This window comes from Nelumbo nucifera, chromosome 3 (genome assembly GCF_055504915.1).
Source record: "Nelumbo nucifera cultivar China Antique chromosome 3, China Antique-T2T, whole genome shotgun sequence".
In the NCBI taxonomy this organism is placed as follows: domain Eukaryota; kingdom Viridiplantae; phylum Streptophyta; class Magnoliopsida; order Proteales; family Nelumbonaceae; genus Nelumbo; species Nelumbo nucifera.
This window is the reverse complement of record NC_142651.1, coordinates 65,668,561-65,692,981: the sequence shown is the minus strand read 5'-3', so window position 1 is coordinate 65,692,981 and position 24,421 is coordinate 65,668,561. Positions and strand designations below refer to the sequence as shown.

General features: G+C 38.9%; 1 protein-coding gene across 1 annotated transcript in view; it reads right to left on the bottom strand.

Moving 5' to 3' along the window:
• The window catches only part of LOC104587315 (uncharacterized), a 55,395-nt gene that overhangs the window by 13,755 nt on the left and 17,219 nt on the right, over window positions 1–24,421 (bottom strand). Inside the window, exons 3-7 of the mRNA XM_010244867.2 lie at window positions 23,056–23,180; window positions 22,353–22,447; window positions 13,199–13,404; window positions 4,332–4,520; window positions 3,994–4,194 (exon numbers count right to left, since the gene is read on the bottom strand). Coding sequence (XP_010243169.1) covers window positions 3,994–4,194; window positions 4,332–4,520; window positions 13,199–13,404; window positions 22,353–22,447; window positions 23,056–23,180 — 816 coding nt within the window. The remainder of the gene's footprint in view (window positions 1–3,993; window positions 4,195–4,331; window positions 4,521–13,198; window positions 13,405–22,352; window positions 22,448–23,055; window positions 23,181–24,421) is intronic.

Sequence of the window (24,421 nt, the reverse complement as noted above, 5' to 3'; positions counted from 1 at the left end):
CTCAACAAGGCTTTGTATGGTTTGAAACAGTCACCTAGGGCTTGGTTCGATAGATTCAGACTAACACTTGTGAAGTTTGGATATGTACAGGCCCAGTCAGATCACACCCTATTCATCAAGAGGGTGGAGTCCTCTTTGACACTGTTGGCAGTACATGTTGATGATATTGTGGTCACAGGGAATGATAGCCATGAGATTGAGTCTCTTAAACAGCTTCTTCACCAAGAATTTGAGGTGAAGGACCTTGGTGTACTCCGGTATTTCTTGGGTATTGAGGTTGCTAGATCCAAACAGGGGATCTTTATATCTCAGAGGAAATATGTCCTAGATCTGTTGGCAGAAACTGGAAAGTTAGGTGTCAAGCCTACAGATACACCAATTGAATAGAATCACAGGATTAGTGCCGAGAGTGGGGAGCTTCTTGAAGACAAAGTTATGTTCCAGCAACTGGTAGGAAAGCTTCTATATCTCTGCCTCACTCGGCCAGATATTACTTATGCTGTTAGTGTTGTCAGCCAGTACATGCATTCTCCTAGAACCACACATCTTCTTGCGGCAGAAAGAATCTTAGCCTACTTGAAGAGATGCCCAGGTAGGGGTATACTTTTCAAGAACAACAATCACATGAAGGTGGAGGTTTATAATGATGCAGATTGGGCTGGGAGTGTTGATGACAGAAGGTCTACCTCGGGATATTGTGCCCTTGTGGGAGGAAACCTTGTCTCCTGGAGAAGTAAGAAACAAAGTGTGGTCTCCCGGTCAAGTGCTGAAGCAGAATACAGGTCCATGGCCAATGGAGTGGCTGAAATCCTATGGCTAAGATCTCTACTTGAGGAGTTGGGTAATGAGTATGAGAAGCCCCTGATGTTGTACTGTGATAATCAAGCCGCCATTAATATAGCACATAATCCGGTACAGCATGACAAAACCAAACACATTGAAGTTGACTGTCATTTTGTGCGAGAGAGGGTCTCATCTCAAGAAGTATGCCTCCCTTACATCACATCCAGTATGCAACTAGCCGACATTCTTACTAAAGCCGTATCAAGAAAGAAGCTAGAGGCAGATCTATCCAAGTTGGGAATGATGAACATATACTCCCAACTTGAGGGGGAGTGTAGAGAACATTGATGTGGGCCCCACAGCTGTGGTACCACTCTGTTCGTAGGGTAGAATGTATCTAGTCACAGCTGTGGTTATTTTGTTGCTCTGTTATTTCTAGTTTCAGTTTTATATTGGTTGTTATTTGTTAGTAGTTATGATGTAAACACCAAGGGCAGATATGTCCTTTCATGTAACTAGCATAACCTATATATATTAACTTAAAGTGGCGGCGGCAGAATATTGACATTCTGTTCTTCTCCTCAAAATCTGTGTTCTATTGCTCTTCCATCTCTCTTTCTTCTACATCTTCTTCACTTTCTCTTCTCATCGAACCTAAAATCTCTTAGTGATCAAGACTGAATAGCAGTCTTGAAAACCTACAGTTGGTTAATTATCTTTCAAGTCAAACCTGATCAGTGATTTAAAAGGCACACCTAGGCGCATAGGTGAGGTGCATTTTAGGGTATGGCACACCTAGGCGCATAGGTGAGGTGCATTTTAGGGTATGCACTTCACCCAAGTCCTAGGCACACCCCTTTCAAAAGGCATGCACCTGGTGCGCATAGAAGCACCTTTTTAAAATTTTGTTTATGTATTTTAATTTTAGACGATAGGTTTTTTAAAACATTTATTTTAAAATTTAAGTTTATATTTATTATTAATATTATGTTTAATATTTTTTGCATTTTTTTTAAATATTTTTGGCATTTTTTTGAATTTTCTAACTTTCTTTTATTTTTTAGCATTTTTTTGTAACTTTGCGCCTTGCTTTGGAAAGGCGTGCGCCTCGCCTTGTGCCTTGCGCTTTTAAAACACTAAACCTGATCATATAATATTATGATTCTAGTCAACAAGTATTAAATTTAATTTTAAGTATACATATGGAAGATATGGATTAAAAATGGGGTTAAAATTAGGAGTGATCATTCTTGTCCTCACCTGAAAACACGGCCCGGCACACCCACAAATTTCCAAGCCTGGGCCCTGGCTTTTGTGTGCAGGCCCAGCCCAGGCCTGATCCCACATCAAGCTCAAAAATTCCGAGTCGAGCTTGGGCCCAACACTTCAAGCCCGACTAGGGCCTGGTCCATCCAGCAATATAAGATAATATATATTTTTAAAAATATATAATATACATATTTGTATATTATAGTATATGTATTATATTTTATATGTTATATATACACAAGTATATTTTATTTTATATTAAATGTTTATCATTTAATATATAAAAGTTTTAAGTTTTGTTTTAACATATAAATAAATATTTGAGTTGACACATGTCGACACTTGAGTCAATTCAAGTATGAAAATTGTCCTCCTAGGCAAGGCCGTATATAGATGAAGGGAAGGCTTTCATTCTCATTCTCTAAGCAATGTGACACTTGAGGACATAGTTTTCAAGGCGACAAGGCGAGGCTAGGCAATAGGGGGGTGCCTTGTCACCTAGTCGCCTAGGCAATGGATTTAAGTAAAAATCACATATCCTAGGGTAGTTCCCTAGGTTCCATAACAAACTTTCTTTAATAACTATCCATAATTTTCATAAGAAAATTATAAACTTCATGTTTAAGTCTAGAAAATCAACATATTTATGAGAAGAAAAAGAAGAAAGGAAAGAAAATCCAAAAAATGAAGGGGCTGAACCCCTATTTTAGTTATAGGAAAAGAAGAAAAAAAATTGTGGAAGAAGAAGAAGAAGAAGATGTGGAAGAAGAAATGTGTTGATTAGACAAAATTTTAAGTTCTTCCCTGACTTACTGGTTCAGAATTTGAAGTCAATGAGGGTTCAATACAGTAGTTAGCAATGTTTGTGTTGATTAAACCCTAACAAATAAGAAAATAATAAAAAGAAATTAGTTTATAAATACAGAAAATGAATATTTTTCTTTAATAATGTCTATTTTATAAATATAATCTCAAAAAAATAACAATATAAAAGTATTTTATTACACAGTATGCAAAACTGCTTAGCGACTGGGCGAGGCGAGCCTCCAAGGGAATAAGAAAATAATAAAAAGAAATTAGTTTATAAATACAGAAAATGAATATTTTTCTTTAATAATGTCTATTTTATAAATATAATCTCAAAAAAATAACAATATAAAAGTATTTTATTACACAGTATGCAACACTGCTTAGCGACTGGGCAAGGCGAGCCTCCAAGGGTGCCTTGTCGCCTAGGCATCACCTTGACAACTATGCTTGAGAAAACACTCAATGTTTGCACTAACTAATTTTTGTTGTTCTAGGTCCCACATTGCTCAATAATGGGAATGACGGCCTTGCCTTCGTCTATAAAAGGATAGGTAACCAACGCAAATCAAACCTAGCAATTAAATGAGGCCCGTGCCTTATTTTTTGTCCCATAGGACTAAATCCTAGCCAAGCCCAATTTAACTTGCACTTGTGCAATATTTTTTTTTGCATGTATTACAATTTATTTAACTTGAAAATTTTAAATAATTAAATTTTTATTATTTGATGTCATGGACCAAAGTTATTATTCATTAGGTCAAGAAAGCCCTTAAGCCCAACCAGGCCCCATGTAGGGCCAAGTCTGGGCTTGTAATCTGGGCCCGGGCTGGGGCCAGACCTAGGTTAAAGCCCTTATCATTGGTGTGAAACACGGCCCAGCCTAACCCATGATCACACCTAATTAAAATCACTCTTCTGTTTTGACAAATTTCAAAAAAAAAAGGCAGAAACAATCTTACAATTTACAATATAATTCACAATTTGGTTCGCTTCATATTTGTTAGTTTACAATATGGTTACCATTATCAGAAATCTGAGTAGTGCAACCTCGGTGATTTCTAAGTACTTCTCTAAACTATGTTTTTTTATCAAAAAAAGACCTGAGTGAACACCATGTGATTTTTTGTTTACCTATCTGAAGTCACAAGAAGCATAGCAGCTGGCAATTTGTAAAGATTTGGTGCTCCAGAAGCCCCAGTTTGAAACAGTGGTGCAACACCCTGCGAGGACAGAACCACACCAGCATCTGTAGACACCAACAGATCCGAGAGGCTCTGAACAGTATCCTCTGGAGTAAACAGAAGAATTACAGAGTCGCCAGACAAGAAGAGCCTATAAAGGACAAAAAAGTGAATTACCACCTCTGGACAATTGATAAAAAAAACTCACCATCTCTGGAAAATCACAAATAATGACAATCCACACAGCTAACAAATGGATAGTTCTTTAAAAAAAATGTCGTTATTCACCTAGCAGAAAGAGGAATGCCTTCCCTTGCAGATATAATTGGTGCAGCCACAGCAGCCAATGCATCTTTTATACCATGGATATCAGAAAATGCTTTACTACAAAGGATGAGCGATGAGTGTTCAACATCAGCAGCTAGAAATCCAGTATTCACTTGTGAACCAAGACCAATAACCTCTGCAGTATTTTGACTGTGACAGCATATGTAACAATGGAACAGCATTAGGAGAGTCAAGTGAAGAAAAAGGAAGCAAGGATAGTAGTATAGTACCACAAAAAATACTACAATTTCAGCCTAGTAAAGAATTCATACAACAATTTCTTTCTTTTTAAATGAAAGAAAAGAAAGACAATTTCCCATTTTCTGGATAAGCAAGAAAAAAGTATTTCAATAATATATAAATGTAGGAGATGCACAAGAGGGATGCAAGGTGCGTCAAAAAGTACTACAACTTCATTCCTTCCAAGTATATGAACAAGCCATACACAAGATCCATATCATTAAAGGATGGTACCACTGCACACCACCGGAAGAGAAAGCCTAAAGATAAGAGTTGAATGGACTGAATAAAAATAGCATTAAAAAAGAAAAAGAATCAAAAGGGGAAGAGGGTAAAAACCCATAAAGCAACAATTCAAGGCAAAATAAAAACATGGCTTTCCCTTTTGATCAAAAAGAATGACAAAGAAATGATCCACCAATTTGCACATAATCCACAATTCCTTGTGTTTAAGATGGTCAATCGTATACAACTTGTCAACATAGACAAGCCACATAACCCATATATAACAGACATAACAGAATCAACCCACTTTGTCATGATGCTGATAAAACAACTATCTATGGATATTTTAGATTTCACTTCCTAGTGCACCATGATCATGATGCTGATAGAACAACTATCTATGGATATTTTAGATTTCCCTTAATTTACAATAATCTTGTTGTTTACCTAACATAATTTCAATATTATATAATCAGACCCGGTATTAACTTTGTCATCGACAATAAGAAACCCACTTTGTCTTCCTATTCAACTAGCTTAAAGATTCAAAAGATTTCAAATATTATTATGCTTCACTTATCAGAAGCCAACAACACCTGCAATTCTGAAAAAATCCAAACATAGCCACCTTTTCCAAATGAATGCCTTATAGTCCAAATTAATGCAACACTTGTCATGGTGAGTTTACACTACTGTATGGTAAAGCAAAACCTAGAGCTTTGCTACCAAACTAATGCGGGATAAATATATTGAATAGAAAAAGATTAATAACATCAAACTAAGTTAGGTAAATGTTAGCCAGGTAAAATAGAATAAATATGCACTTTTTTATGGTAAAGGAATTTTTCATTGAAAAGAGACAGGAACATACACCTGAAAAAGGATAATTTATTAACAACCAAAATGAGAGAGAGAGAGAGAGAGATATGTTTCAGTGGTGTCTATGTAGTAGTCAGTTTGTTTTGTAGCTTTTGGTTTTTGTCCAATGAAGAAAAAAAAATGAGAAGTGTGTCAACATCTTTCTGAAGGGCAGGGGTAACAATGGAGTTCATGCAGGCAGGTCAGTGGAGGAGATCCTTGAAGATAGAAGCAAAGAATCTCATGTTCGAAGAGATGAGAATCAAGGGGAAGGTAAGCCTGAAGGTAAGGGAAGCGAAAAAGGGTACAATATTGCTGGAAGGATTAGAAGTGATCGAGTGGCTAAGAGAGTTCATAGCTGGAGCCTGTTCAAAAGGTAAGCAGATAAACTGGCAGAATTTTAGTACATTAGAAGGGAGAAGATATGTTGTTGAATGTAAGAGGAACAGAAAAGGTTTCTTCATAGCTTTGGCTGAATTTTTTGGTAAGGGACGAAGGCAACTGGTGTGTCTACCAGCAGGAAAACAGAACCAAGGTTGGGGGGAAGTTGACTGGTTGCTCAAAGAGTTCTTAGTCCAAAGAGTAGCAAATGATAAAAAAGCCTCCTTAAGGGAGGAGAAGGCATATCTCAGCAACAGCAGGGTAGAACAAGGGCCAGTGGTCATGGCAAAAACAAAAGGCCAATGCAGAATGGTGGGAGGTCTAGAGAGAGAGGAGTGGGATAGTAAGTTTGTGATACAAGCCAAGGAAAAGTTTAATGATTGGAGGAGGGTAGCTGATTTACTGGCAACCAGGTTGAAGCTGAAGAGTGTCTTCATAGTAACCCCCTTCGATAGCTGTAAAGCCATCCTAGATCCATTAGAGAATGATTTGGAAATATCAGCTATCAATGTTCAGGCTGATTTCGGATCATTCAGTCTTTAAATGGAATCCAACATCCAACTCCAAGGATTTTTTTGTCGAAGATGGTGTGGTGGTGCGTGTAATAGGCTTGCCATTTCATCTATGGAAACATGAAATAGCAGAGTCTATAGCTGTATTGTGTGGAGGAATCTTGAAAGGAGCTTTCTGGGGTGATCTTTACTCAGTAGCAATCCTGCTAAGTGGTGTGAAGCCAGAAGACATTCCACAAAAGATAGAGGTACAAACAGGGGAGCTTTGTCTCTGTGTGGTTAGCTTCCTCCATTGAAGCAGGGCTGTAGAAGGAGGCTCGTATGGTAGGAGGGGAGAAGGAGGAAGAAGAAGCACTACGTGGACCTGTGAGATTGGTTAATTCAAATGGGAAGGAATGTTTCACTAAAAAGGGCCAACAAGTTCTGGGAAGCCAAAAAGTTTTGGGGCAGTTGGAAGGTCAAACCTGGAGAAAGCAAGATAAGGATATGACAAATGGCAGATCCTTTGCGCAGGTGGTGTCAAGGGAAACAGACAAAAACTTACCATTGGCGAAAGGGAGAGGGCTGAACAAGCAACCTCAAACAAGGAAGGTTGCTGGCTCGACCATTAAAACAGGGGGGCGTGACTTTTTAAGAGGTCACGTGGGACGAAAAGAATTAGAAAATGGGCCCAATCGAGTGGATCCCTTTTGTGGTGGGCCGGAGAAGGCAACTCAAGTAAAGGTCTTAAAGTTGGGTTCCTATAGTCTTGAGCCCAAGGCCCAATACAAAACAGTTGGGCCGAGGGACACTTTAAGTAAGCACGTGACTGGGAGGAGGGATGAGCTAATAGACGAGACTAAGCGTCTTTCTTCTTCTACCCCGAATCCCTCCTTTCGATCGAACAGATCAGGCGCAAAATCTCAAGACTCTCAGTCTCGAGGCTCTCTACAGTGGGTTCCATCCAACCTGGCGAACCGTCTTTCACCAGATAGGCGCAACCCGAGATACCTGAAGCCTAGTGATTTGAACAGAACAGGGTCTGAAGATTGGTTGTGTGAACAAAACAGCAATGACGGTTCTGATAGAGACGAAACGTTAAGTTTGGGAAGTCTGTCTCCGAAAAGCAACAATGAGTTACTTGAAATAGAAAGTTTGCATACAGAGTTGTTGTTTTTAGAGGAAGAGACTGAAGAGGTAAGTGGCGGGAAGACTAGAAATGGTGAAGAAAATGGTTCTAAAGTTGTGAAAACTCCTCCTCCCTTCGTCGAGGGAGCTGACCCTGAGTCTAATGAATTACAGGATGTTGGTGGAAATGGACAAGAATCGGCCGTGAGGATGGATGTGGGTATTCCAGTGTCAGAAACACAGAGAAAGGTTTTCCAAGTGGGTAGGTCGTTAGGAAGTGATTCTTTCACTATGTCTACTTCACAGCCTTGTCCAAAAAAGGGAAAGGCCTTAAAACCATTTGCCGCCTGTCAGCACTTCAATTCCAGTGTTTCTAGTCCTACCCCCGTCCTACTAGGTATGGGTGTCAATTCTTTTATAGGTACTGACTTGTTTGCTATGCTTGTAACAGATATCCCAGCTTCCCATCCAGGAGGTTCTGATGCAAGAGAGAGGGTGATAGTGGAAGGAGAGAGGGTGTTGGAAGGAAGTAGTAAGGGGGAGGCAGACAGAATTTGGGAGCTGATTTGTACAATGATGGAGGAAAAAAAAAAGGAAGGACTCTTAGAAAGATGTTGTAGCCAAAATAAGTGTGAGCAGGGTAAAATTCTTCCCCAGACATTGGCTGGAAAGGATGGAGAAAAGAAAAATGATGATTGTTATATTAGGAAGGGGGGGGAAAAAGAAACAAATAAGAAAAAAAGATCTGAAGTGGAAAGGCTAATTTCAGACATTGAGGGGGATTTAGAATTCAGTTGTAGAGGGGATAGGAGGAAGGGCCTAAAATGATGAGACTATGGCCTTTTCATGGGTTTTTTGCTATTTTGTCTCAATGAAAATTATTAGCTGGAATGTAAGAGGGTTAGGGAGTGCAAGAAAGAGAAGGGTGATCAAAGACCTACTCCGAAGGGAAAAACCCGATATTGTGTTGTTACAAGAATTCAAAATGATGGAATTATATGGGAGATGGGTGAGGAGTTTTTGGAGATCTAGAGGTTTAGGTTGGAGCTTATCTCCTTCTTGGGGAGCCTCGGGGGGGATCGTAACACTGTGGAGGGAGGATGTGGTGGAAGTAGTGGAAGAATGGATAGGCAGATTCTCAATTTCCATTAAGAGTAAGAATGTAGATAATGGGTGTGTATGGGTCTTAACCAATGTTTATGGCCCTAATTCCTATAGAGAGAGGAATGAGATGTGGGAGGAACTATATGCAATCAAGGGGCTATGGGATGGTCCTTGGTGCCTGGGCGGGGATTTTAATGTCATTAGATTCTATGATGAAACCAGTAATCCCCAACAGGTAAGTTCAACAAGCATGAGGAAATTTAATGGTTTTATTGAAGAATGTGAACTGAAGGAAATACCTCTGCTACAAGCCAGTTACACTTGGTCCAACCTTCAGGAAACCCCTTTGTGTTCGAAGCTGGACAGATTCTTATTTAACCTTGCCTGGGAGAATAGTTTGGAAAATTTGGTTGCTAGAGCGTTACCCAGGGTCACCTCCGATCACTGTCCTATGCAAATAGGTACTGAGTCATTTTCTATATGACCCAAACCTTTTAGATTCGAAAATATGTGGTTCACCCATCCAGATTTTGTGAAAAAAGTGAAGGAATGGTGGGGTGAGGAGGAGAGGGGGGTAAGATGGAAGGGGATCAAGTTCCATAAGAAATTAAAGGCCGAGAGCCAAAATAAAAGAGTGGAATAGAGATCAGTTTGGTAGAATTGAGGAGCAAAAACTGTGCCTAATTTCTCGCATAGAGAACTTGGATGTAAAGGAATCTCAAAATGGGCTGACCGAGGAGGACAGAGTGTTAAGGAGACAATTGAAAAAGGATTTGGAAGAGGTGTTATTGAGGGAAGAAATCAGTTAGAGACAAAAATCTAGACACAAGTGGATTAAGGAAGGCGATGGGAACACTAGATTCTTCCATGATTTGGCAAATGGGAGACGAAGAAAGAATCTTGTGACCAAGCTAGAGATAGGAGAGGAGGTAATTACCAACCAGGATAACATAGCCAGAAAATTTGTGGACCACTTCAAATCGATTTATAGAAGACCTCTGAGTGAGAGAGTAGTCATGGAAAGGGTGGATTGGCCAAGAATTGATGATGGAGTGGCAAGGTGGCTGGAAAGGGATTTCGATGAAGAAGAGATTAAGAAAGTTGTATTTCTAATGGATAGATCCAAGGCTCCGGGTCCAGATGGCTTTACAATGGGCTTTTATCAAGACTGTTGGGAGGTGGTGAAAGAGGATTTAGTTGAAGTCTTTAAGGAATTTGCAAACAATCACACTATAAGCCCTGGAATTAATGCCACCTTTTTGGCCCTGATACCTAAGAAGATTGATGCCAACCACCCAAAAGATTTTAGGTCTATTAGTCTAGTGACAAGCATCTATAAAATTCTGGCTAAAGTGCTCTCATTGAGGATCAAAATAGTCCTCCCTTCTTAATTGCGAATGAGTGTGTGGAGGAAATGAAAAGGTTTAGTAAGAGAGGATTCATTTGTAAATTGGATCTTGAAAAGGCCTATGATTTGGTGGACTGGAAGTTTCTATTAGAGGTTATGCAAAACTGTGGGTTTGGGGACAAGTGGTGTAATTGGATCTTTGGGTGTATTAGTACTTGTCACTACTCTATTCTGTTAAATGGTATGGTGAGGGACTTTTTTCTAGCTTGCAGAGGTGTCAGGCAAGGGGATCCACTCTCACCCTTCCTTTTTACCTTAGTAGCTGATGTGATTAGTAGGATCATTACTAAGGCTGACAGCGAAGATGCCATTAGGGGCTGGAGAATAGGGAGACACCAAGTTCCCGTCACCCACCTTCAGTTTGCAGATGACCTAATGATCTTTTGTGATGGAGGTCTTAGCGAAAAGGTAGCAAACCTAAAGGAGCTAATAAAAGGTTTTGAAAGTATCTCTAATTTGAGAATAAATCTGGAAAAGAGGTGCATAGCGGGTATAAATTTGGAGGTAGGGGAGGTCAAGGCTATTGCGGAGTGTCTTGAATGTTCCATTTCTGCTTGGCCTATGTCATATTTAGGGCTTCCTTTAGGGGCAAATCCTAGGGAGAGTAGATTTTGGACCCCAATGATAGAAAAGTTTGAGAAGAGATTAGCCTCATGGAAGAGGAATTATATCTCTTTAGGAGGGAGAATTACCCTAATAAGAGCTACCTTGGCTAACTTACCTACCTATTATTTGTCTGTTTTTAGGATACCAGTTAGGGAAGCTAGGAAACTGGAGAAGTTGATGAGAGATTTCTTATGGGAGCCGAGACAAGAAAAAAAGGATCACTTGGTTAATTGGGAAATTGTGTGCAGAAGTAAAGAAGAGGGGGTTTGGGACTTGGGAGGGTAACCAGAAAAAATCAAACTCTGTTAGGGAAATGGTTATGGCGATGACCTTTGGAAAGAGAGAGGTTGTGGCATGAGGTGGTGGGAAGCATTCATGGGAGGTCAGAGAATGGATGGGATGCTGGTGTATCGAGGCAAGCTAACCTAGCAGCACCTTGGAAGGCTATTCAAAACACCCTTCCTCAATTCCTCAATTTTATCAGGTATGAAGTTTGTTCTGGCAACTCCGTCCATTTTTTGGAGGATATTTGGGTAGGAGACACACCGTTAAAGGATTTGTTCCCTTCTCTATTTTCTATTTCTTTGTACAAAAAAGAGGTGGTCTCAAAATTTGTCTCACCTTTGGAAACACCCTTAGATCCTACTTGGGATTTTGGGTTTCGTAGAGGTCTTAGGGATGATGAAATTGATTCTCTTTCTACTTTGCTTGGTTGTCTTAATCAGGTTTGTTTGGATCCCTCCAAGCCAGATAAGAGGGTTTGGACTCCTAGACCCAATGGAACCTTCACTTGTGCTTCTTTCTTCAAGTCCATCTCTCAACTTTCTACTCACCAACCCTTTCTGTCAAAAGAAATTTGGTGTAGGCCAGTTCCCCCAAAAATTATGGCATTTTGTTGAGAAGTATTCCATGGGAAAATGAACACTTTGGATAACCTACAAAAGAGAAGACCTTTCCTCTATATTTCTCCTAATTGGTGTATCCTCTGTAGAGCTCACAGTGAGGATTGTTACCATCTATTAATATCTTGTCCCTTTTCTGCAGACCTTTGGGCTTGGCTACTTTCGTTGTTTGGGGGTAGTTGGAGTCTACCAGCAGAAGTTCACATGCTCTTCAACCATTCTACCTTTTATTGGCCTACAAAAATAGGGAGAATTATGTGGAGATGTGCTCGTGCTGCTTTGATTTGGACTCTTTGGGAAGAAAGAAATCTTAGAATCTTTCAAGAAAAGGAAAGGAGCAGCCAGGATTTGAAAGGTTGTGTGTTAAATAGGGCAATACATTGGCTGAAGACCTTGGAAATCTTTCATCAATTCTCCTTTAATGAGCTTTGGAGAAATTGGTCAGCAGTAGCGAGGTGTTCATCTCTAAAGGACAAATCAATTACAAGCTGGTCTCCTCCATCCAAAGGCTCACTAAGGTTGAACTTTGATGGGAGTAGCATGGGTAATCCAGGTTTATCCGGAATGGGGGGTGCTTTGAGAAATGCGAAGGGAGAGATTTTGTTGCTTTACTCAGGTCCCTTGGGATTTGAGAACTCCATCAGGGCAGAACTTTTAGCTATTGTACAAGGGGTGCAATTTGCAAACCAGCTGGGGGTACAACAACTAATAATTGAGGGGGACTCCAAAGTGGTGGTGGGTTGGTTAAAAACTTCTGAAGAGGCTATGTGGCGATACAAGAATGGAATGAAGAAATTTAGTTGGTTGACAAGGAATATGTTGGTCACTGTACAGTGGGTGGGGAGATCAGCAAATACTTTGTCAGATATGTTAGCTAAGCAAGGGGTAAATAGGGAAGAATTATTTTGGGCTCAATTGTGATTCTTGTTTTTCTTTCCTAGTTTACTTGTAAGATTCAAGGAGGGGCTGCAGCTCGCGCCTCTCGCTGGGATGATGTATGAACTCACTCTAAATTTGCTTCTGAATCAATAAATTTATTATTATTCATCAAAAAAAAATGAGAGAGAGAGAGAGTTAAGATACAGAATTCACCCAATCAAAAGTTTACCAAAAATTAATCCCAAACCCTGGTCTATTAACACCCAGAAGTTCAGTGTGGACCATCACCCAGTTCACTATCATTCTTCCTATATCAGCACAAAGCCTTTCCAAGTTACTTTATTTGTCTAAAAGAATTAATATGCACTTGATCACCAGAGATGAAACAGATGCTAAGGGGTGATAAATAAGAACAAACAGGAGCATATTTAGGACAGGCGTTTTAAAATAGTGTAGCATTTTATTGAAATCAAAAGAGACATAATAAGTTATGCTTATTGTCCAGTTTGAGTGGTTCACTGAGCCAACAGTTCACAGTCAAATCATCAATCCAGTGGACCAGGCCAGTTTTCAAACTATTCAATTATAAAAAGAACCATTGATCACCTTATAGAGGTGGCAGCATAAAGAGTCACAGGGCAAGAATCATGGGACACTGCACGAGTAGGAGTCCTCCAAAGAATATTTGAAAGTGACAACACAGCGGAGGGACTGTCACTTATAATACGGACTTTTGCATCACATTTTGGAGAAGAAGAAACAGCCCCATCATGTACAAAGACATTTGAGATAGAAGATAAGTGGGATGTAACCTACAGATCAAAGATAAATGCTGTTAGGTATGAACTAGAAGTAACAATTATATAGGCAACAACGTTTGACAGGCTAGTACAGAAACATTAAATGCAAAGTTAGAATTTGCATACAACAAGCCAGTAAAATCCATGAAAAGTATCTAGCCTCAAAAATAATATCTAATATTTGTTAATGCATTGCCAAGTAAAAATCAAACAGAACAACCAACAATACATTAGAACACTATTAGATCCAAAATGAAAACAAAAACCGGAAATGGCTGCTTAGTGTTACTCTTCGTTTTCATATAAACATCTCACTTGTACCAATGTCATCAAAATTTGCATTTCATACATTTATTTGTTTAGTTTGACAATTCTTGGTTTGATTTATTTTTACTGCTTATATTTTATCCTTCCATAGTTCTAGGCTTCTAGACTCTACCTTCATGTTGAAACCGGAAATGGCTGCTTAGTGTTACTCTTCGTTTTCATATAAACATCTCACTTGTCCCAATGTCATCAAAATTTGCATTTCATACACTTATTTGTTTAGTTTGACAATTCTTGGTTTGATTTATTTTTACTGCTTATATTTTATCCTTCCATAGTTCTAGGCTTCTGGACTCTACCTTCATGTTGACTCCATCATAACTGAAAGACAATAAAAACAAGGTCATAGGCATCTCTTCCTTCAAGAGAAGGGAAGAAAAACAAAAAGAAGGGAGGAGTAAACCAGATCAAATGACAGAATCAGTTTAGACAAGGATAGCAAGAATAAGATAAAATGAAACAGTCAGTTTAGACAAGCTGTCTTGGTAATCCAGGCCCATCTGGTACTCAGGCATGCCTATGTGCACAGTAAGATAAGGTGCATATTAAGGCATGCACCTTGCTTCAACCCAAGTGCACCCCCTTTTAAAAGGTGTATGCCTGGTGCTCCTAGGTGTGCACTTGTGATACACCTCAGCCAAAGTGCATTTTTATAAATTTGCATTTCTGGTTACGTTTTTATACATTCTTATATATTGTTTGCACCTTTACATGGTCTATCATCTTCTAAATTACCTTTGTTTAGGTGCACTAGAAAATTTTTTAAAAGAAATAAGAAACAAGACCTTTTGAATACCTTAAGAAATAGTTTCAAACAAAAGAAGAATTTTACAACACAATTGATCTCTGATTTGAAGAGTTTACACTGCATCAGACTTTCGGCCAGAGCAATTTGAATTTTAACAATTCCCCAACCCAAGTAGAACCCCTAGTGGCACTATCTCTGAAGCCCCCCAGGCTTGTTTGGACTAGCCAAAAGGGTCCCCATAAAGGCTCCAGCCTACTAAGATAGGAACGCAAAATGTATAAAATCACACCATGTAACTTGAAGTGAGGAACTAAGAGATGGACAAACCTGTTGAGAGTTTCACATGCCTGAATTGTTGCTCGCTTGAAGCGCTTCAGTACAATCCACACTTGTTTGCTTTCACTTTCACCTTAAATTTGTCTTACATGTTATGATTACATATTCTGATTTGATCTAACAAGCTTTTTAAAAGATTCAATCAATTTCTTTTAAAATTCAGGTTTCCATTTTTTTTTTGATAGATATTCAGGTTTCCTTATTTTTTGTATTAAAGTATTTATTTATTTTAAAAAATGTCTAAATCTACTTCATTCAGGTGTGTGCCTTGGGCACTAGAAGGCACATGCACTTTTTCTTGCATCTCTCACTTTTACAACACTGATCTGGTATAGGTGGGATATTCAAAGATTACCTTGGCAATAATGTACCACTCAGCTTCTCAAATCTACCTTGTTGGCCTTTCAAATGTTTCTTTGATGAGTAATGATGAAATTTTATTAATTCAGAAACTGATTCAGATTTATAATCTCATACAACAGCCCTTGGAGAGGTGCAAGCTGCAGCATCTCCTAACAGACTGCAAAGAAACTAGGAAAAGAGTACAGAAATCACAGCTGAGACCAGAACAATTCTTCCCTATTTGCCCCTTCCTTGACTAACACATCAACCAAAGCATTTGCTGAACTCCCCACCCACTGAATAGAAACCAACATCCTTTACAGCCAATTAATCTTCTTAATTTTGCTCTTATAGCAACAAACAGCATCCTCAGGGTTCTTCAACCAGCCTGCCACCACCTTGGCGTCCCCTTCAATACTTAGTCACACTACCCCCAATTGGTTTGCAAATTGCACCCCTTGTACAGCAGCTAGTAATTCTGGTCTAACAGAATCTCTGAACCCCCCCCCCCAATTCCTGATGGCCCTAGATTGCCCAAACTGCTCCCATCAAAATTCAGCTTCAGTGAGCCTTCAGATGGGGGAAACCACCTTGTAACTACCCTATTCTTGATGGAAGAGCACCTCACTAATGCTAACCAATTTCTCCAAAAGTCATTAAAAGAGAACTGAAGGAAAATTTCCAATGTCTTAAACCAATGTATTGCCCTATTCAACACACAATCCTTCAATTCCTAGCTGCTCATTTCCTTCTCTCCTCTTGAAAAATTCCAGTATTCCTTTCTTCCCATAATGTCCAAATCAAGGCTGCTTGAGCACATCTCCACATTAATCTTCCTCTTTTGGTAGGCTAACCGAAAGTAGAATGGTCAAAGACCAAGCTCTGCTGGCAAGCTCCAACTACACCCAAACAAAGAGAGTAGCCAAGCCCATGGTTCTGCAAAGAATGGACAAGATATGAGTAGATGGTAATAATCCTCCCCATGAGCTCTACAAAGGGTACACCAGTTGCGAAAAATACAAAGGAAGGGTCTTCTCTTTCGTAAGTTATCTAAAGCGTTTACTTTCCCATAGTACACTTCCCGGAAAAAAGCCATAATCTTTGGGGGAATCGACCTGCACCAAATTTCCTTCAAGGGAAAAACCTGTTGAATAGAAGATTGAGACATGGACTTAAAGAAAGAGAGTCAATTTCAGCACACCCCTTATATGGGTAAAGGATGTATAGAAGCTCCTAGGAATCTGTCACTTATCCCCACCTAATGCCTCTCTGCTAGGCCTTTGAAGAATAGGCTAATACATGATGGCCTAGAAGAAGATACTTATGGTAGAGAAAAAAGTCTTCTGTTCGAGGAATGTAGAGAAGTTTTGAAGTTTGAAGAGGAAGGGAAATCCATAGTTTTCCTGTCTCAAGTTATTGCAGGTTGGATTAAAGGATTTGTTGAGGGAGTAATCCATGCAGTGAAAAGACCTGGATGGAGTGAGCTGAGAAGAGACAAAAAGTTCTTTTCAATTGAGAAGAAAGTTAATAGTAAAGGATGCTTTTAAGGCTGGATGAAGTGATGGGAGATGGTAGGAGACATGCTATTTGTTTGCCAGAAGGGAGAAATAGACAAGATTGGGCTGCAGTTGATGAGGTGTTGCAGGAGTTTGAAGAAAGATGTTGGATGAAAAAGGAAAATTTGAAGGGGCTGGGGGTAGAGAAGAAGTTTCAAATTTCAAGGTTCAGAGGGTCAAAAGGAGATGCAGGATGTGATGGGTGTGAGGAGCTGGATGTGCTCCTAGGCTCGTGTTGGGAGGACACAAGGGGGACTGGAGTAAAAAGATGAGTGTGTCAGTGAAGAAGAAAATAATTGATTGGAAAAGGATCCTTATTGATGTTATGAATAAATTCCAACTGGGGAACTAGCTATGCCCATCCCTTTTGATGACAGTAAAGCTTTGCTGGACTTGGGGAAGTTTAAGGCAGAGGTCATGAATGTTGAATTGCTGGAAGGTACGGTAACTGTAGCGAACTGGACACCATGCAATGAAATCTCAATCCCTGAGGGAAGTGTGTCTTTGAAGATCTTTGGACTTCCTTTCAATTTGAGGCTGGATCACGTCTTCGATCAAATAGCAGCTCTGTGTGGAGTTCTTAAAGATGTTTACACTGTTGATCTCCATGCAGTGAAGATGAAAATTGCTGGTGACAAATCGGATAGGATTCCTCATTCGATTGATACCTTTGCTGAAGAGAGACGGTGGAAGCCCTGGGTGGTGCTGGAAACTGAAACATCTTGGTGGTCTGGGGGGAAAGAGATTGAAGATGATGCCAAGTGGATTTGGTGGAATCCACGTGGCACAAACAAATTGGAAGGAATGAGAGAAGAGGGAGAGCCTGAAGTAGTTTTGGGTGTTAAAAAGTTCGATGCTGAATAAATTGTTTGCTCTATTTTCAAAAAATGATTTTAATAACACTGATCTCGACAGGAAAAGAAAAAATTTAAGTGGCTGGTCAAGGACATGGAAGTGAAGTTCAGTTGGGTGAAGAGATCTGCTAACCCATTTGTTGATGAGTTAGCAAAGATTGGGGTGGGTAGGGAAGATTTATTTTGGGCCTAGTTGTAATTTCAGACTTTGTATGGAGCTTTGGCCTAAGTAGGGGGAGTTAAGAAATTTTATCTCCCTGCTTGTACTATATTTACAGTCTAACTAATGAAATTATTGTTATTGATCAATAAATAAATAAATAATGCTGATCCCGAGAAAGGGGAGATTAGAAAGGGAGAAAAAGAAGGTGAACAGGCATTTCAGGAGAAAGAGGGACATTTACAACTGGTTGGGACTGCTTTTATTTGCCCAACACGTGATTTTCTTGGGGAGCAAGTGAGCAAAAAAGAGGGTGATAGCCTGGGCTAGAAACAAATAAATTTTGGACAGGATTATAATGGTGGGCCCAGGAAACTTGAGTCAATTAGTATTGGGCTGAAGAGCGGGCCCATTGATAATGGCAGAGTGGTCAGTGGTACAAGATTTAAAGAGGCCTTTTTTGGTTGAGTTGATTGATGGAATGTTTTGAAAATCTTAATCTTATCGTAAATCGTAGAAAAAGTTGAATCGAATCGAATCGTGAATCGTATCGTAAATTGTAAGATTATTTCTATTTTTTATAAACTTGTCAAAAAATTAAATATAAATATAATAAAAGGTCAAATATATATACGAAAGTGACTTTCCCATATTTTTAATCTATATATACCATATATGTACCTAAAATAATAGAACTTACCACTTATATAATAGAAGCCTGAGATGATAGAATCAAATTTGACTTGAAAGTCAAACAAATCCACATATAATGGCTCTTTATCCTACATATGAAGGAAAGTAAACTCAATTTCTAGTCTTAAATAATGTAAATAAATCATTTTCAAGTAAGGGCTTTAAAAAAAATCTCCCTTGACAAAACTAGATATAAACAAAAACATAACAAAGTGGAGAACTAATTCTTAATTGAATTTATTTGAATCATAGTGAATCGTAAAAATAGTATAAATCGTAAGATTTATGAATCAAATCGTAGGATTCAAACAAAAATCGTAACATTTTTGCAGAAAAGTATTCAGACATAAGATTCGAATCGAAACCCTTGGGATTCATGATTCAAATCGTGAATCGTATCATAAATTGTAAGATTTTGACAAGGATACAAAACAACCAAGTTGGGTAGTTCAATTGTGATACAAGGGACAATGGTAGATGCTAAGAACATTGTTATCGAGCATGTGGTGCAGCATTTGAAGAGGTGCCGATAGAGGAGGTCACAAAAGAGATGGTTCACAATGCCAAATGCTTCATCTGGAGAACAGAACGTTTTTCCTTCAAAGGAATTTATCAATTACAGAGAAAGCTGACAAGGAAGAAAAGAGATTGTGTTGAAGAGAAGGAAGAGGTTCAGGTGGATTTTAAAGACAGTTTTCTTCAACAGAAAAAAGGGGAGGATGGGGAAGACATTCTGGATGCCTCTAACGGTAAGAGAGGAGCTTTGGAAAGAACTGAGGGAGAGGATTGGGGACAGACAAGAGTGGTGGTGGAAGAAGAGAATAGTGGAGAGATGATTATGACTTTTCTGGGAAGAGATGAAATTAGAGTCAAAGAAGAGGGAGAGTGCAGTAAAAGAGATGAGGTGAATGGGGTTGAAGGGGCAAAGAAAACAAGAGATGTGGAAGAGCTAGTAGGGAACAAAGGAGAAGGGAATAAAAGTTTAGTAGAGGAGAAAGAAGGGGAAAAGGATAAGGGATTGAGGGAGGGGGAAGTGAGGGTGTAGGAAGTAAGAGTCGGGGTGGGGTTAGAACATACAAAAGGAAAAGATATAGAACTTTTCCCTTAGAAGAAAACAGAGGGGGGGATGAAAGTGGACTCAGGGGAGGAAAGTGAGGATGAACCAATGATAGATGAGGTTCATAATGTAGAGAAGACTTGTGACTTTGAAGAAGTGGTAAATAGGGAAATGGAAGCCGGTGGGATTTTGGGCTTGTTCTTCTTAGGAGGGGAGGAGTTTGCAAAGGAAGCAATCGGGCCAAGCCGAACTTTGGAATGTCTTGGCTCAGCTCGACTAAAATACTACTAGATTTGAGTTCAACTTTAACTATATTTTCCGACTCAAGCTCAACTCAATTAAATATTCAACGAACTCGAGTTCGGCTCAAAAGATCAAAAATAAATATATTTGTATATTTTATATATCATATTTTTTATAATATATAGTATGTTCTTATATTATATAGAATATAAAAATATATTTTTATATATAGAATATAAAATATATTTTATAATATTCTTTATAATATAATATAATATAATATATATGATACTTTTATAATATATAGTATATATTTTTTTAGGCATGTAGGTATGTATGTATGTATGTGTCAATGTTTTAAAACGCGGAGGCGTGACGTGAGGCGTTCCACTACCTAGAGGTGTGAGGCATAGTTCAGAACGCAAGAGGCATAAGCCTCCCGAACACAAGGAGGTGTAAGCCTCCTTAAGAGGAGGGGGTTAGGAGAGGATGAAGAGAAGGGGGAAATCATTTTTTCTTTATTTTTAATAAAAATCTTTTATATTAAGAAGAATAAAGATGCATAACATTAGTTCAAAGGGGGGGGGGGTCTTGTCGAAGGCCAGCCAAACAGACACAAAACACCCCTCAGATCTTAGCTCTATCTTTCGTGGGATATCTTCAGGCTTCACTCCACTTGGCAAAACTGCCGCAGAGTGGAGATCACCCCAGAGAGCTCCTTCTAAGCACCCTCCACACATCAAAGCTATAGAATCTGCCATTTCTTGCTTCCACAGATGGAATGGCAATCCTATTAAATGCACCACAACTCACTCCATCTTCAACAAAGAAATCCTTGGAGTTAGACATTGGACTTCATTTGAAAACTGTGAAGGATCCAATCTCAGACTGAATATTGAGAGCTGATATTTCCACTTCATTTTCTACGAGGTCTAAGAGGGCTTTGCATTCATCAAAGGGGGTTACTATCAATATTCCTTTCAACTTCAATCTTATGCTCAGCAAATCAACAACCTTCCTCCAATCACTAACCTGTTCGTTAGCTCAAATTACAAATTTACTGTCCCAATCTTCTCTTTTTGAAGTACAGAACCATTTTGCACTGACCTTTGGTATTTACCATGACCACAGGCTCCTGTTCCATGATTTCTACCCTGCTATTGCTCTGGTCTACCTCCTCCCTTGTGAAGATTTCCTTTTCAGTTGACACCATTTGACCCAAAAACTCATTAAGCAATCTGTTAACTTCCCCCCATCCATGGCTCTGTTTTCCTGCAGGGAAACATATTAGCTGTTTTCTTCCCCTACCAAAATGTTCAGCCAAAGCTATGAAAAAACCCTTAATATGTCTCTTACATTCGAACGAGCTCCATTTATGAAGTCCCTAAACAATTCAACCACTTCTAATCCTTCCAGCAATATCGTACCCTTCCCTTCTTTGCTTCCCTGACCTTCAGACTTGGCTTCCCCTTGGTTCACATCTCTTCAAACAAGAGATGTGAACCTGCTTGCACAAACTTCTTCATTGACCTCTAAGGTGCCAATAGTTTTTGTTGGCTTTTCAAAGGTTAAGTCTAAAAGATAAAACATAAAGGACAAGAGTGTCCTTAACTGTTCATTAAATCTTCAAAACATGTCCTCGTTCTTCCAGTTCCAGCACAAAAAAAAAAAAATAGCCAGTCATGGCAAGTGATGGCCCACTGCACACTAGTACTGGGTAGCAAGAAGCTGCCCTGATTTCCCTAAAAAAAAGTTTTCTAGGTAAAAAGAAGATTCATTTAATCGTAAATCCGGATATAGCCGGTGCTTTGATCACAGGGCTCCTTATGCCAAGTGAACTATGGCCAATCTGATAGGACATGTTGGCCTTAGATGTATTAAAGTCGTCCATGTAAACAGGAACACTAAGGGGATTGAATGAATGAAATTTCCGTCTGTATTACTAAAAAAATTCAGATACAGTAAGTCTCCTCCATCTCTACAAAATGTTGGTATACTTTGTCAATTTGACATATCACCCATGGGTCCTAATCAGAAGATTCACCTTTTATGCATATTCAACATCAGACTTGCATCTTAAATCCATTGTGCCTTTACTTTTTTAATTTTCCCGTACTTCAACAGCTACAGTGTCATTGTCTCCGTTTTTCAAGCATTTAAATAAGGTAAGTTCTTTGGTCTCTCTTAATCCATGGACATTCCACAGCTATTGTGCTTGGAAAATTTCATTGAAAAGAATGGAAGAGATAGTCTAGGGTTTCAGTTGAGAAATTTGAAGAAGAAGATCAACAGTGTTTTCAAAGTGGAAGGATAAACTTGAGATAATGAAAAATTTTAATATCAGCTATAAACGGCCCTGAACTTTTCATTGATGGAGGACCTGTTTATGTTATGTAGGCCCATCTAAAAAGGTATAAATAGTTTTTGAAACTAAAGGGTATCCATAAGTAGTTTCCACAAACTACAGGGTATATATAAGTAATTAACCTTTAATAAAATCATTTTTTTTGTTAATGAAAAAAAATGATACAGCCAGTTTAGACAAAGATGAAATCAAAGTTATTACGCCTCTGTCTTCATGTTCATTGATGTGGTTTATAAAGTCAAAAGAAAGAAAACATCCAAGCCTTGAACAAAAATATACCTGTTTCAAAAGTTTACTAAATTGTGCTTTGGAAATTTCGGAAGCCCCTCCAGTGGCATTCCCCCTGATGTGAATTGGAAGACCAGAAAGTGACTCTACAGAAAATCCAAAAATAAAGTTACAACTTACAAATGAAGATGCCATGCATGTGTTACTGCAAACAGTAGTACTTGAATGACAAAAAAAATAGGTATGCAAATGGTATTAATTTTTCAGAATTTGAACTTGAATTCAAATACAATCGGATTAAGGTAATCTGAATTCACTCTTGTTTATAATTGGATCAAATATGGATCCACCCCAATGCACTTTGATTCAATCTAATCCACTGATGTTTAAATATCTATGCTACATTCTACATAATATTAACATGCATCAATTAGCAAGGTCAGTTTGACTTTTGTATGTTTACTGAAGAGGAAAAAGTGCAGGTATAGCAGAAGCTATTGGCATATATGTTCACAATATGCAATTTCAAACTCATTTTTTAATTTATTTATTAATACTATAGAATATTCTGATAACTCTAGTTTAGTTTATTAATGGTATTCAATATCTGAATCCAATACAAGTCTGATCCAAATCTGTCAGAAAAAAATTCAATTAGAATCCAAATATTAACAGATCAAATTTGGATCTAGGTATATCCAATTTGATCCAATCCATTTCCTATGCTAGAAATCAAGGTTAAAGATCAAAATACCTGCAGAGGCTGCACCTTTCTGTTGTAGCTCAGAAGACTTTAAGTTGTAAAAAGCTTTGTCCTTAACAATCACCCCTCTTCCAGCAAGAGCCCAGTTAAGACCATAAGAAGCCCCAGGACCCTCCCTGTGTAAAAATGTATTAGCAACAAAACCAGAGAAAAACCTAACCCAGTCCTATGAAAAAGTTGTAAACATCCGATTTTTGGCTATCTAAAGCTATAAAGAAAAAGATAACTACTTGGTATTGCTCATATTGGAACAGGTTGTATGCATAAAACCAAGATATCAAGTCACTATAGTGTCTAATGAATGGAAACCATGGCATCCCTAACAGTTTTCTCAATGAAAAAAAAAGAAATTACATCTTCCTTATACTGCTACTTCAGATGGATCCCTAGAGATCTCAATTGTGTGGCTGATAGACTTGCCAAAGCTGGGTGGATAAGGATTTTTTTATAGTGATAGCATAATGCCTTTGTAAATCTGGGGTTTTGATTTTTTGACCTCAAAAAAAAAGCCATCCTTGAAAGATTTGACTCTTCTTTTTTTTTATAGGAAACAGTAACTTTCATTAGAGAATTGAAAAGATTACAAGCTTACCACCCACAAAATGGATGGAAAAAGAAAATAAAAAACGTACAAACAGGCCCAAAACAAAGCCTCCCTAGTAACTCCCAGGTTTCCAGCTTGCATCCACCCTATTACCAGCTTGGAGTCTCCTTCCACTTCTTATTGCTGCATTCCCCATTGTTGTCAGTTTCAAACCTTGAAGTAAGGCCATTACTTCTGCCCTTAATGAATCTCCCACCCCAATTGGGCCCGAGTAAAGGGCCAAGACTTTTCCTTCCTCATTTCTGTACACACCCCCAACTACCGACTGACCTGGATTACCCAAGGAGCCTCCATCGAAGTTTAGCTTCACCCTGAACTGAGCGGCGGTACCCAACATTCTTGTACCACAGGGGAGGAAGGCAAGGATACAGCTATAGCACTCCAAGATTTGACTCTTCTCCTGTCAGCTATGTGAGAGAAAGGTTGGCAGAATGGGGCCTTCTTCCAAAACCACTCCATGTTTCATTTCAAACAGCTAGATAAAAGGTTGACCAGTCTCTCCACTACCACAGAAGGGGAAAGAGCAGCCATAGAGCCCATTTGGTACGGCTTCTGCCTTGGAGGTATGTTGCAATGATTGAACCGTGGTGGTTGAGCGCCTGTGTTCCAGAAAAGCTACCTAGAGTACCTTCATATTACAGTCACGTTTCTCACATCCGGAACGTAATGCACACGTTTTCCGGATTTTCATCAAACACAGTTTCCGGTGTTCCCATGTGGGGCCCAGCTTGGAAAGGATGAAACCACATTTAG